The sequence below is a fragment of the Copidosoma floridanum genome, unplaced genomic scaffold (assembly GCF_036245765.1).
Source record: "Copidosoma floridanum isolate Cflo_tuat_1 unplaced genomic scaffold, Cflo_Japanese_pri ptg000022l, whole genome shotgun sequence".
Lineage (NCBI taxonomy): Eukaryota > Metazoa > Arthropoda > Insecta > Hymenoptera > Encyrtidae > Copidosoma > Copidosoma floridanum.
The window spans coordinates 6602792-6616192 of NW_028321899.1; the positions used below are offsets into that span (position 1 = coordinate 6602792).

General features: G+C 32.6%; 1 protein-coding gene across 2 annotated transcripts in view; it reads right to left on the reverse strand.

Moving 5' to 3' along the window:
• The window catches only part of Fur2 (furin-like protease 2), a 918757-nt gene that overhangs the window by 659997 nt on the left and 245359 nt on the right, over positions 1-13401 (reverse strand). For both annotated transcript variants that reach the window (XM_089595005.1, XM_089595006.1), the window contains exon 4: positions 2362-2556. In XM_089595005.1, coding sequence (XP_089451131.1) covers positions 2362-2556 — 195 coding nt within the window. The remainder of the gene's footprint in view (positions 1-2361; positions 2557-13401) is intronic.

Below are 13401 nucleotides of genomic sequence, written 5' to 3' on the forward strand. Positions count from 1 at the left end.
TAAAGACACATATCACTTCATATATGGCTTTTTAATTGTTCTATTTATTGGCGATGCATACACGGAGTAAGAAGAGGAAGAAAAAAGAGCCACGAAAATTTTACGTGTATTTAAAATGTTTAACACGAATTAATGGTGCACATATTTAAGCAAACCGGGTAGCTACAAGTGTTGTGATTGATATACGTAGCCATTCAGGGAAAGAGAGATAGAAAGAAAACAAGTCGTTCTAGACTAGTCCATTAAGATTTTATAGTGTGTGTGTGTGTGTGTGTTTTTAAGAAATGTAGAAGTATATAGATATTGATGTTATTGATCGATGGGTAAGTATTGTGTCAAATTATTATTATGTATTGACCTTTTCCATATAAATTGCACTATCTATATTTTTTAACTTTATAGAAATGTCGTGCTTATTTTTATAGTGAAAATCGCTAGAGTGCGAAAACCTTTGTCAATTAAAATTACAAAGCAGTGAAAAAAGTTATCCGCTTCAGCCAGGAGTAGAACCTGGGCCTCCTTCTTGTCGGAAAGGCGCGTTCGGAACCGAGGCTTCGGTGGTGAAGTTGATTAACGCGCGTTTCTGTCAAGAAGAAGGCCCAGATTCTACTCCTGGCCGAAGCGGATAACTTTTTTCACTGCTTTGTAATTTTAATTGACAAAGTTTTTCCCACTCTAGCGATTTTCACTATAAAAATAAGCACGACATTTCTATAAAGTTAAAAAATATAGATAGTGCAATTTATATGGAAAAGGTCAATACATAATAATAATTTGACAATGTATAAGTATAGTTATTACTAAAAAATTTGTTGATAAAGATTATAGCTTACATTTTTTCTACTTAATATGCATTCCATATTTTTTGTATACCAGATAACAGTCCATTAGCTTTTTTTATTTTGCTGATATTTCAGAAGTCATTTGCTTACTGCAGTGTGGCATCCTCACTATATTCGAGCATAAAACTACTATAGGCACTTACTGGCCGGAATGGCTTATACACAGTTATATCGTGTATAAAATAAATATGTATGCAGACATACACTTGTTACAGAGCTTCTGTCACTATATAGAGGAAAAACAGTATAAACTTTATAGTTCTATAATACTTTATGGGTACGATATAAGTTCTTGTTCAATGGCAGGATATTTTACCATTCTATTTTATTCCAGGCTTAACGATAAGACATTTCCAATTACTTTCTGCAATGAATACAACTATACGGACCAAAACAAAAATAAATAAAAACACTATCTTAGTAAATTAAAGGCAGAAACGCTATTTTAAATACTTTGAGAATCTTTTTTTACATAAGTAAAGTGATTCTATACGGTATCTCTTAGGACTTGCGAATAAAATCCAGCTAGCAATCTACTTAAGGTTTAATGGTTTGTCTGCTTAAGTTTAAATAAGGATATTCTCTCAATCTATTTAAGATTCTTGTACACACAAAAATTTTATTTATTAAAAAATGAAACAGGTCAATCTATGATATTTGATTTTATTACCGAAACACAAAACACATTTTTTCGTAACATCATCCTATTGTTTTCATTAGCAATTCAAGATAATTTGAAGTACTACCTTTAAAAATCTCTTTTCATAATTTGATATTGAAGCTAATTGTGATTACGACATCGTTTGCATAGACTTTCAAACAAAGTGTATGTACTCAAGTTATTAAGTAATTTATTTTGAATGACTTAAAAAATTAACTTTGACAACTTGAAAATACCATTTATGGCAAAAGTTACTTTTTAATTAATGACATTCCTACAAAATTTGTTGTACTCCAAATCTCAACATGATGAAGCACTATTGCATTATAAAACACTTTTCTTCAACCCACTAAACATGGTATTACTATACAGATTTGGGACTTAATTGTGACCACCAGCACTTGTATTCAACTTGACAGTTTGTACAAATAATAATGGAACAAAGTGTCAAAAATCTTAACATGGATAAACTGCTACACATTTTGTTAACACGTAACTTTATCGAAATCCTATCCAATCCTTATTCTTTCTTAAAATTAAGATATACAGGCACGAAAACTTCTCAACGCCTTTTGAGAAAACAATATTTTTGTGTTATCATAAATTACGTAATATTTATTTGCTATTTTTAAGTTTGAAAACTGATCTGCTCGTACGTGTACATTGCTAATTAGATAGTCGAAAAAATTGATGCTAATTCACTGTATTTGATACATAAATTTTTGTGTTTTCGATATTAAAAATGGTGATGATATTAGAAACGTCTAAGTATTTTAATTTCACAAGCATCTAACAATTAGTATTTTTTTGGCTCACATAGAGCAGCTTAGATTAAAAACTAAACAAGAAACTACGTACCAAATACCACTGTTCCTTAAAGAGTGGATCTGTAAATATATTTTGAAGTGGGAATCCACGATTTTTTTGTCGATAATTAACATCTTTTCGAAAACTCAAATTAGTAACAAATGGGTAATCACTGGAACTTTTTAGATCGTCTGAAAAATCCCTTTTTTTTCTTTTTTTCTCATGCTGCTGTTGAAACCAAAAAACCTGTAAAATAATAATTTATTAAGCAAATTTACAAATTTATTATACTTACAAGCTTTGAAGAATCTTATATCATTATTGTTACGTCGAAAGGACGATTCTGCAATCAAAAATTTACTACGTATTTTAGGCCTAAGCTCGCGCATAATAGCCTGAAATCCGAATAAATTGGAGGAGCGTGTAAATGTAGGCAATTTTAGGGTTAGAGATGGTAAAGTTTCGTTAAAAGTTGCGAGTGTTCCGACGGTACTTCATTTAATATGTGTAGAATAGTTACGCTTCCCTCCAGGTTTATCCTCCGGACGGGGTTAAATCACGGCAGTTAGTGTCATTCGTGATACTTGAATTTGGTGCAGGGTCCCGGCTCCCGTTATTTCTCTATGCGAGATCGCGGTCAGCTAAGTTGCGTCTACTGGACGAGTAAATTAAAATGAAAGTGTTGTACGATTCTGCTGTAGCTATCCCTGGGTATACGTCCCGAGGGTTTGTCTCCTCGTGGGTAAGCGTCTAGGTGTTAGTAGAGGGTTTAATTGATAGATTTAGCGATTTCTGGGTGCACGTTCCGAGGGTTTGTCTCCGTGTGGGTGAACGTCCAGATAATCGATTGACGGTTTTATTTATTTAATGTTTTGGCGATCTCTGGGTTTGTAACGTCCAGATGATCGAATATTTGTTTACGATTAAATACGAAAATGGAGTCAGAACTTTTAATGTTTGACTTACTGGTTTATTCCTTCTTGTAACAAATAGGTACAAAAAGGAGCAAACTCATGCTACTCTCGTACCGAACTTTCCAGCACTTAAGAGAGGGAAGCGGTTATTTAGTTATTTCGTCTTCCTTTACACAAATTTGAACTGTACATAATTTGGCTAATAAAATATTTTTGTGACTGGCTAATTTTGCACAGTCTTGACCGATGAGATTTTGCTTGTCTCTGAAAATCAAGCTGATGTGGACAAAAACGGTCTAAATCGGACCACTTGATCCAACGTTGCCTGAGGCATAATGTATAAAAAAACATTTACTGCTTAATTTTCACAGGGTACGTATTTTTTTGATGTCACTGCTCTAGGTGTCGTATGCTTGGTCAAATCGCATTAGAATTATTGGCAATTCGAATATTTTTGCTTTGTAGGACTTGCTGCGCTTTATGCCTTATCTATTTACGGGAGTTGTTTACGCCTGAAGAGCTTGGTTTGTAGCATCAGTAACGCATACCTCATAGTTTATTCGGTGGTCGGCGTAGTCACAGGCCACGTTCGGTAGTTAATACGAGTAGCTAAGTATAAGTATGGAAAAAAAAGCTAGAAAAACGAAATATTCTCTTTCGACGTAACAATTATATTAAAAACTATGGACATTTCATTAAGCAAACAAAGTATAAACGCGATTAAAAATTTTCAATGGCTACCGAACAAGCTTAGGAGGATCTCAAACGGCCTCTGTGTGAGGAGGTAAACGGTAGGTAATTAATAAGCACCTAAAAAAACCCTACTCTACGTCACAAGATAACTAGAAGAAATAAGAAAAAAGGGCCCCTTTTTAATGATTTATCAATAATGTATGAGTTAACTTTAACATTTTTATGAACATACAGTATTGTGAGCTGTGTTACTATGAGTATATTGTTATATTATTTTTGAGTGCGAAGATTTTTCTTTTGGATGTAAAAGTAAAAAATGTTATTTATAAATTGGGGTACCGATAATACACACAAACACACACACACACACACACCTGTAGTGCGACATAAACACTATGAGTGCAAGAGAATATGTATATGTACTTGTACAGTGATACAGTTACAGCAGACAGAACAGGGCCGTTGCCGTGCACGCACGCTCTCGTCAGGTCTCTCGATATAATAAGAAAGTATTTTGTAATCAAATTTAATCTAAGTTATTATTGCTCAACAAACCTGTTAATATGTTTTTAAATATAACACTTGTTAATCTACTACCTCAAAGTAAATGTATTTAACAGATAAAAAAAAGATTAAGATATATTTTATTGTAATCTTTCTAATGTAAGTATCAATTCTACAAAAAATGAGTTTCGCATCGATAAGTGGTACATTGCGTCACTAGCGCACAAAGTACAAACATAAGCGACCGAAGGACGCGGTGGTTGTATGTTGGTGCCCGAGTCGCGTGCAATGTTAGTCTTACTGAGGGTGCAAAGTGCAATATGCTTGTGGGCACACTTAGTGTACAGTGAACCGCTTTTCTTTTCGTAGGCCCAAAGTGATTACAAGGGCGCAAAGTATGGCCCAAGGGTGTAAAGTGATAGTTGCACTTTGTGCCAATGGTGAAAAAAAGTATTGAACATGCTATATTTTAAGACGGTATTAAATTTTTTTTTTTTTTTTACTGTACGAGCTCTAAGTTAAGAGACAAAACATTATTTTAATAAATATATTCACACTATATTTCATTTCTTATACCAACATTAGGAATTAAAATAATCAAAGAATTTCTGATGTTTTAGTACTGTAATTAGTATGTATAGCTAATACTTGTAGGTTAAAGTTTTCAATGATAACTCTATAAATTAACGCATTTTTTAATAATTTTTGGCCAAATTCCTAATAATTAATAAGAACGATAAAAGTCTAAGTAATTAAAATAACTTGTTTTATTTTTTTTCTAACAACGATGAGACTGTAAAAGATCTGGGGGTAAGCAGTATGTCTGTACCGCTACAGTATAGTGGGGTGCAGTACGAAAAACTCACTATAGTCATTCATAAAGTACTTTCCCATAAGTAAAAAGTCCTTCAATTTACTAAGTCAGCATGACAAAAACCTCAGATAGGGCACGTTTTGTACCTTTTCTGAGATTACGTATAAAAATTTTGAAAAGTTAAAGTGACCATTGGAAAGTTAAGGAAAAAAAAAAATTAATTGTGTACAAATCTTATGATCTCATGATGTTTGAGTCTGCAAAAATTGGGGTAAGAAACACTTCAATGCAGTCTAAGAGTGCATTTACATGAGCGGAATCAAGCAATAATAGAGAAGTTATAATACCACCGCAAGTCAATTTAAATATTCACTGCTGATAGCATTTTTTATCTACCAATAAAACTCTTGGTAGAAATAAAGTATAAGAAAAATACTCAAGATCTTTACAAATTATAAGATTTTTGTTAAGTCCCACAACAGTTGACAATGGTATTTTTTTAAAGTTATACTTCTATAGGCGCGTTCTGTACTACAGAGTAAATGAACGATTTTAGATTGGTGACGTTAAGAAAAAGTGTAAGGGATGTGAATTTTGTTTGATTATTCCCCTTTGCCTCCTCCCTCTTGACGTATTTCCGGTTATCTCTACACCACACAACATTACCAGGACACAACACACATTTAAAACTTCATGAATTTTATTTATTTTTCTTTCAACCAGCTTCCAAACCTATTTGAAACCGTGATCTCTGGCATACTGGGAAAGCCCTTACGCACTCTGCTGTGAGCGGTCCTGTTAGAGAGAATTCAATTACTTCTTCTTAAGGTATAATTCATAACTTTCTTTTGGTGTGAATTTTATTTTACCGTTTATTATTCAATTTATGCTTGATTATAAGTGGCAGTGATAAACGAATTATTTATTTAATACACTAATTTTTTTAGTGTAACGTTTTTTTCAAAAACTTGTAAGTTAGTATGAATGTGTGTTTACTAAATCATTATTAATTTCTCACTTCTAAAATAAGTAAATAATTTTTCATTCAATTTTTCACATCTTTTTCAAAGTTTTCAAAAATTAGAAAAAAAATTTTTTGTACTGTATATGTACAATAATTGGTTTTTATTGCATTTTCTTCTTTGACAAGTTTACCTTAGTAATTAAGGTGATTTATAGACTGCAGGACATTTATTACCTATTTAGCAGGGGAAAATTCAGTTCAAAGTTTACAGAGGTGGGAGGAGCGCAAATATATGCAGCAACGCTTGAAATTATTTTTCTTTTATCGATGTACGTACATACACGCCTTTACGCCTACTTGACTCCTTCTTTCTTGTGTTATTCAAAAAAAAAAGTTATACATCTATTTGAAAATAAGCCAAATTTATCCAAAAGTAATCTTTTCTACAAACAAAAATCGGCAGGTTCATACAGATCTTGTAAACACTATTTTGAAGGATTTTTTCATAAGGTTACATGTTTCGATTTTTTAAAATTAAGCCTATAAAAAAAGGGTACAACGGAACAATCTGCAATTTTTTTGAGTATTTTTTATGCTATTTTTAGTATAATTTTGATGGTTGCATTATATTGATCAACAAAACCTATGTGTGATAAAGGTCCTGAAGGGACGTTCACTGTACTGGCATGTACTACTATGCTATTGAAGAAAGCGGTACTACAGGATGATTTGTCTCAATTTTTGAGACACAATTATATTTTTGGTATTAAATAGAGAAAAGGAATAAGTGTACGAGCTTGATGTCAGTGATATCATAAGCCTAGGCCGTAGAAAGTTGTTTTTAAATCATCAGAAGATTTGGTAAAACTGCGTAGTCTTATACTGGCTAGCCAACTTATTGTTTATATTATATTGTGCCATAATTTATTGTTTATAAGTGTTAGCTTATGAAATAGTTAAATATTTATTAAAACCACACCCAACTTATGTAGGTATACTCATTTCAATGATGATTGCGCCACCTTTGTACACAATATTGTTTTAAACAAATCTGTAAGTATTCAAGAGAAAAGGACTAACTGGCTTTTTACCATTATATTCTCTTCCTTTTTCATTAGGCTTCAGTGTCAGAGATTGCTGCTTATAAAAGGCAGTATGTGTTGTTCATATTAATGGATATTTTCAAAATGAGTTGATTGTGTGAGCACACTTCGTTTTATTTGAACCATAGTTTCTAACTGTACGTGGGGTAAGCTGCCTTACGATATATTTAAATGGACTGCTGCCGTAGGGTATGTAGTATTTGTGTACTTATCATTATTTATTTCGAGACTGCACTTAACTTGATTAATGTTTAAGGATGATAATGTATTTAAAAGGTTTGGATTGCAATCTATATATTTTTTTGAGTCTTACTAAAAGTTCCAATTTAATTATTGCAGTTTCATGTATTGTCTACAGTGAATCTTTCAGAGAATAGTTCTAGTGTCACTACCTACTAATACTTATAGCTTTAAAAACACACAACTAAAAAATCATACAATACAAGGCGAATTCATAAAAAATTACCTTATTAAATGGGAAATGGGTGTAGAGTCTGGTGTGAAATCGGAGGGAGCGGAGAGACGAAAGTTAATCAACCCAATTTCTATAGACTTAAATTTCGCGAGTAAAACAAAGAGAAATTACCTTCTTGAGAGGAGCAACAAGGTGGCGTTGAGGAACAGGAATTTATTGCCACAAAACCTCACAACTCTACAATTTAGGAATTTGTATATACATATACATGCATACATACATATATACATATAATATAAAGTTTTTTGGCATTGTAAACCTTCAATTCAAGTTTATAGAAAACTGTACAAATTGCGTCTGCAAAGGTGGGCAGTTTTTTAAGTGAAACTTCTTATGGCACATTGTGAATTTTTTCGAGCGACACGAAATTTCTGAGCCCCCCACCACTCCAGCCGCTCTCTCTCTCTCTGCCTCGTCCCCCTTGCCACCAGAGCAGTGCAACTACGCGTAGAGTGGGACGTGGGACGGCCTTTCTCTCTGCCTCGCTCCCCTTGCTACTACATGCTCAAATTTTTACGTATACATATATAAATATGGGTGTGTGTGTATGTGTGTGTGTGTAATGAGGTATTATTTGTTATTAAATAACCTAAAATTCGTATTTTAGTTGTACTTTTCTGACATATGAGTTATAAATTGCGAAAAAATTATAGTATACCTTAAAAATTAATAGAAATGTCTAAAAATTAATTTTAAGTGTTTTTATAACAACATAACCTCATAAAATAAGAAAAATCGTCATATCTCGACGGAGAAGCAAAATAGACCAGAAATACCAATTTTTTACGGGTGTCCTAAATGGGGAAATAAAATATCGAGACGCACAAATAGAGGTGTCATTTGTTATGATTACATAACCACAAATTCGTATTTTCGCTCTATCTTTATGAAATTGGAGTTACAAATTGCGAATAAATTACAGTATACTTTAAATATTAATAATACAGAAGTGCGCAAAGAAATTTTTAGTGTTTTCATGACACCATAATCTCATAAAATAAGAAAAATCGTCATATCTCGACAGAGAAGCAAAATAGGCCAAAAATACCGATTTCTTACGGGTATCCTAAAGAAGAAATAAAATATTCAGACGCACAAATTGAGGTGTCATTTGTTATGATTACATAATCTCAAATTTGTATTTGCGGTCTATCTTTATGAAATTGGAGTTATAAATTACGAAAAAATTGCAGTATACTTTAAACATTAATGCAGATATGCGCGAAGAAATTTAAAGTGTTTTCATGACAACATAACCTCAAAAAGTTAGAAAAAATACCATATCTCGAAGGAGAAGCAACAAAAGTCGAAAATACTAATTTTCATGGGTTTACTAAAGGGGAAAAAACGATCGAAGCGTTCAATTCAGTTTGATGAAAACATGATTATCAGCCATTTCAAATACGAAATTTTTTTACTTTTTAATGTTATTGAAAGAAATTTACTTATTTAAATCGTAGCAATAACACATATAATTGCTTCTCATATAATTTTCTGTATAAAATGAGTTCAATATTTGATACTTGAAGTTTCACTTCTATCATGGGTCCCACGACCCATTTTTTTTTTTTTTTCTATTGGATTACCATCAGGAAATCAGACATATTGAAAGGAAAAGTAATGGATGTATGCTTATCAAAACCTGGTTTTGCCGTTTCAATTTATAAGAACTTGAACCAAAGTATTGAAGCTCAGTTTTGTTATGGAGATAACTGACTTATTGTGTGTACATAATTTACTTTCCGTGCATAATGATCATCCAGTTCTTGAAATTGTTTGTAAATACTTTGAAATTACTTGCCGATACAAAGTCAGTAATAAATAAGGAGTATTCAAGAACAAAGAGTCAAAATTCTTATGAAAAAATAATAATATTTTGTAAAGCCATCATTTGCAATAACAAAATTTTTGGGTTATACCGTTTTATCCGAATTACATGATGGTTATATGAGTATCAAGATGAAATCTCTGGCAAGATCGCATATGTGGTGGCCTGGGATGGATAAAAATATTGAAAATATTTTAAAAGGTGTAAATTAAGCTCACAAAATTACGGAAACATACTTATGGCTAAATAGTGTGTCGGGGAATCGCCAGAGTTCCCAAATGTATGTATTCATGTGGATTTTTTTAGAACTTCTTAAGAACTCTATGGACTTGATGATTATTTACTGATGCTCATTGTAAGTGGGTAGATATTTTGAAATGGGTATATCCAAACGCAAGCCAGTCTTCGGATTGATGTTAAACTAAAGTCGGTCGTAATGCCTTTTTCTATTCGAGGGGGATAGGATTGTAGTATACGTATGAAGCGCCATGTAGCGAGCGTTAGCACTGAGATGAGTGAGCAAGTGCAAGTCCCTTTGCATTCTTACTAGGATTGTTCGTAAAACCAGGTGTAGTTGTACTCTGTACCTATAAATATATGCCCTAAGTAAAAATAAACGTGTGCCTTAAACTGGCACATTTATCTCTCTACTTGCTTATATTACAGATAATATCAGTGTAGATGAATGGATATACATTTTAAGACAGTACTAGAAGGTAATGAAAAAAAAGAGATGGAGAAAACAGAGGTAGGTTTAAAGCAAAAGCATACCCCAAATAAACTTGATAAAGTTAAATATTTAAAATATTTAAAATCTGCTCTAGAATTTTAACTAAAATACCTGTATCCGCAGTATCAAACGCTACTTTGTGTTTAACAATTAAAGCATAACGGCTATGATTTTTCATTATACCCCCTGCCAAAAACGTCCTGGTGCTTGTCTCACAAACCAAGCCAGAAAAGACGCCAATCAGTTTTCGTTATTAGTGGCATAATATTTTATTCTACCTGAGTCATTTACTAAGTAACATAGAATTCATACGTTATGAGTTATGGGCCTTTCTCAAACCTGCTTGCTATTTCAGTAAAATAGTTTTTCCGTTCACATCTTATTTAAGTTTACTTCTAAATATTTTTTTTAATTCGTTATATACTGTCAAGGGAATCAGAACTTCTCTTCCATTCTTGGCTTGATTTTTGTCCTCCTTCTTAAAAAATATGGCTTCCACCATGCACTTTCTGTCCTCCGCACTTCTTCCTCTTTCCAAACTTTCTTACAATCTCCATAATACTTATTCTTCAACTTTTTAAAGCAGTTATTTAAGTTTTGTAAAAAACTCTCTGATTCCGTAGCTGCCTACTGTTTTCTGTGCCTTTTTCATGTTTTAAATATTTAACTTTATCAAGTTTATTTCGGGTATCCTTTCACTTTAAACCTACCTCTGTTTTCTCAATCTCTTTTTTTTTCATTATCTTCTAGTACTGTCTTAAAATGTATACCCATTCATCCACACTGATATTATCTGTAATATAAGCAAGTAAAGAGATAAATGTGCCAGTTTAAGGCACACGTTTATTTTTACTTAGGGCATATATTTATAGGTACAGAGTACAACTACACCTGGTTTTACGAACAATCCTAGTAAGAATGCAAAGGGACTTGCACTTGCTCACTCATCTCAGTGCTAACGCTCGCTACATGGCGCTTCATACGTATACTACAATCCTATCCCCCTCAAATAGAAAAAGGCATTACGACCGACTTTAGTTTAACATCAATCCGAAGACTGGCACGCGTTTGGATTTACCCATTTCAATATATCTACCCACTTACAATGAGCATCAGTAAATAATCATCAAGTCCATAGAGTTCTTAATAAGTTCTAAAAAAATCCACATAAATACATACATTTGGGAACTCTGGCGATTCCCCGACACACTATTTAGCCTTAAGTATGTTTCCGTCATTTTGTGAGCTTAATTCACACCTTTTAAAATATTTTCAATATTTTTATCCATCCCAGGCCACCACATATGCGATCTTGCCAGAGATTTCATCTTGATACTCATATGACCATCATGTAATTCGGATAAAACGGTATAAGCCAAAAATTTTGGTATTGCAAATGATGGCTCCACAAAAAATTATTATTTTTTCATAAGAATTTTGACGCTTTGTTGTTGAATACTCTTAATTTATTACTGACTTTGTATCAGCAAGTAATTTCAAAGTATTTACAAACAATTTTAAGAACTGGATGATCATTATGCACGGAAAGTAAATTATGTACACACAATAAGTCAGTTATCTCCATAACAAAACTGAGCTTTAATAATTTCGTTCAAGTTCTTATAAATTGAAACGGCAAAAGCAAGTGTTGATAAGCATGCGTCCGTTACTTTTCCTTTTAATATGTCTGATTTTCTGATGGTAATCCAATTTAAAAAAAACTGCCCACCTTTGCAGACGCAATTTGCACAATTTTCTATAAACTTGAATTAAAGGTTCACAATGCCAAAAAACGTTATAATTTTTTGATATTCTTTTGTCTTGGAATTTGTAGTCACTTATTTTTTTTATCAATTACATCCAGACCCTAAGAATCTAAAATATCAATCTTAGCTTTACTTGGCTTCCATTTTCTCATAGCTGACGCTAATCCAACCATTTGCAATCTGGTTAGAGCCTGTCTTACTTAATTGTCGTGTTCTGCTTGGCACGCCCTCCTACATAAATATCGCTAAATCGTAGACTCACACCTCAAATATCCGACAGAAGTGTTTTGATCTGCCTCTTTAACCAGTCAGTTGCCGATGTAATACCTTAAGCCAAACACTATAAAAAAAAAGTCTTTGTTTAGAGCGTATGTGGTTAACGTTTGTGACGTAGCATTACACTGTAAATAATGTTATTATCACTTATAAAGGCGATGTGTTTATATAAGAATTATTTATTTTTTTGAAAGAAAGTGTACCGATTTTAAGTAAAGATGAACAGTGGAAGTTGAGCATGGTTAAAAAACGCAGCAATGTGGATAGTACTCTTGTTCATAAAATTGATGAAGTATCATTGAAGTTAGAGTTTCCAAAAGTTTTTCGAGAGAGATTGGTTATATAATGTTAAAAAGTTTGAAATTTCATCAAAAGAAAATACCACGTTGGATTTCAAAGACACTTTTACTGAACAATATACGGTAAGAAAATAAGTCGAAAAAAGTCAGATTATGTAGTAAACAAAGAAATATTAGGACCAGTGCAATCAAGCAAATGCACTGCTCTCATTATTTCTATTTTTAAGGAAAATGGTCATATCAGAATGCGTGTAAAACCTTTCAGGAAAATAGACAAGCACATGATACTTAGCGTTTCAGATGTTCTAGCGACCTTTCAAGGTCATGCAGTATGATTAAAATTAGATCCAGAGCAATCGTACCAAAAAATAAAGCCTACACTGTAAGTGATATCATATAATTAAGCTGCATAACGAGTCACTGCTTCCATACTCAAAATTTTTTTGCTCCTAAATTAAATTTTAATTTTATCATCCAACTTTGGATGGACTATTGTTGTATCTTTCTAATTTTGTAAATGCTTAATATATAAATTAGTGCTCACCGCACACTAAGTACACTCATCACCTCTTACCGACATTACATAAACACACTATGAGACATGCACTTACATACTGCACTTGTGTGCTTTACTTGTACACTTACAATATGAATCAGCAAAAACACTAAGTGTAATGATACAAAGTGAAGAAATTACCTCATTAGTTTGAAGCGCACGTTTACTG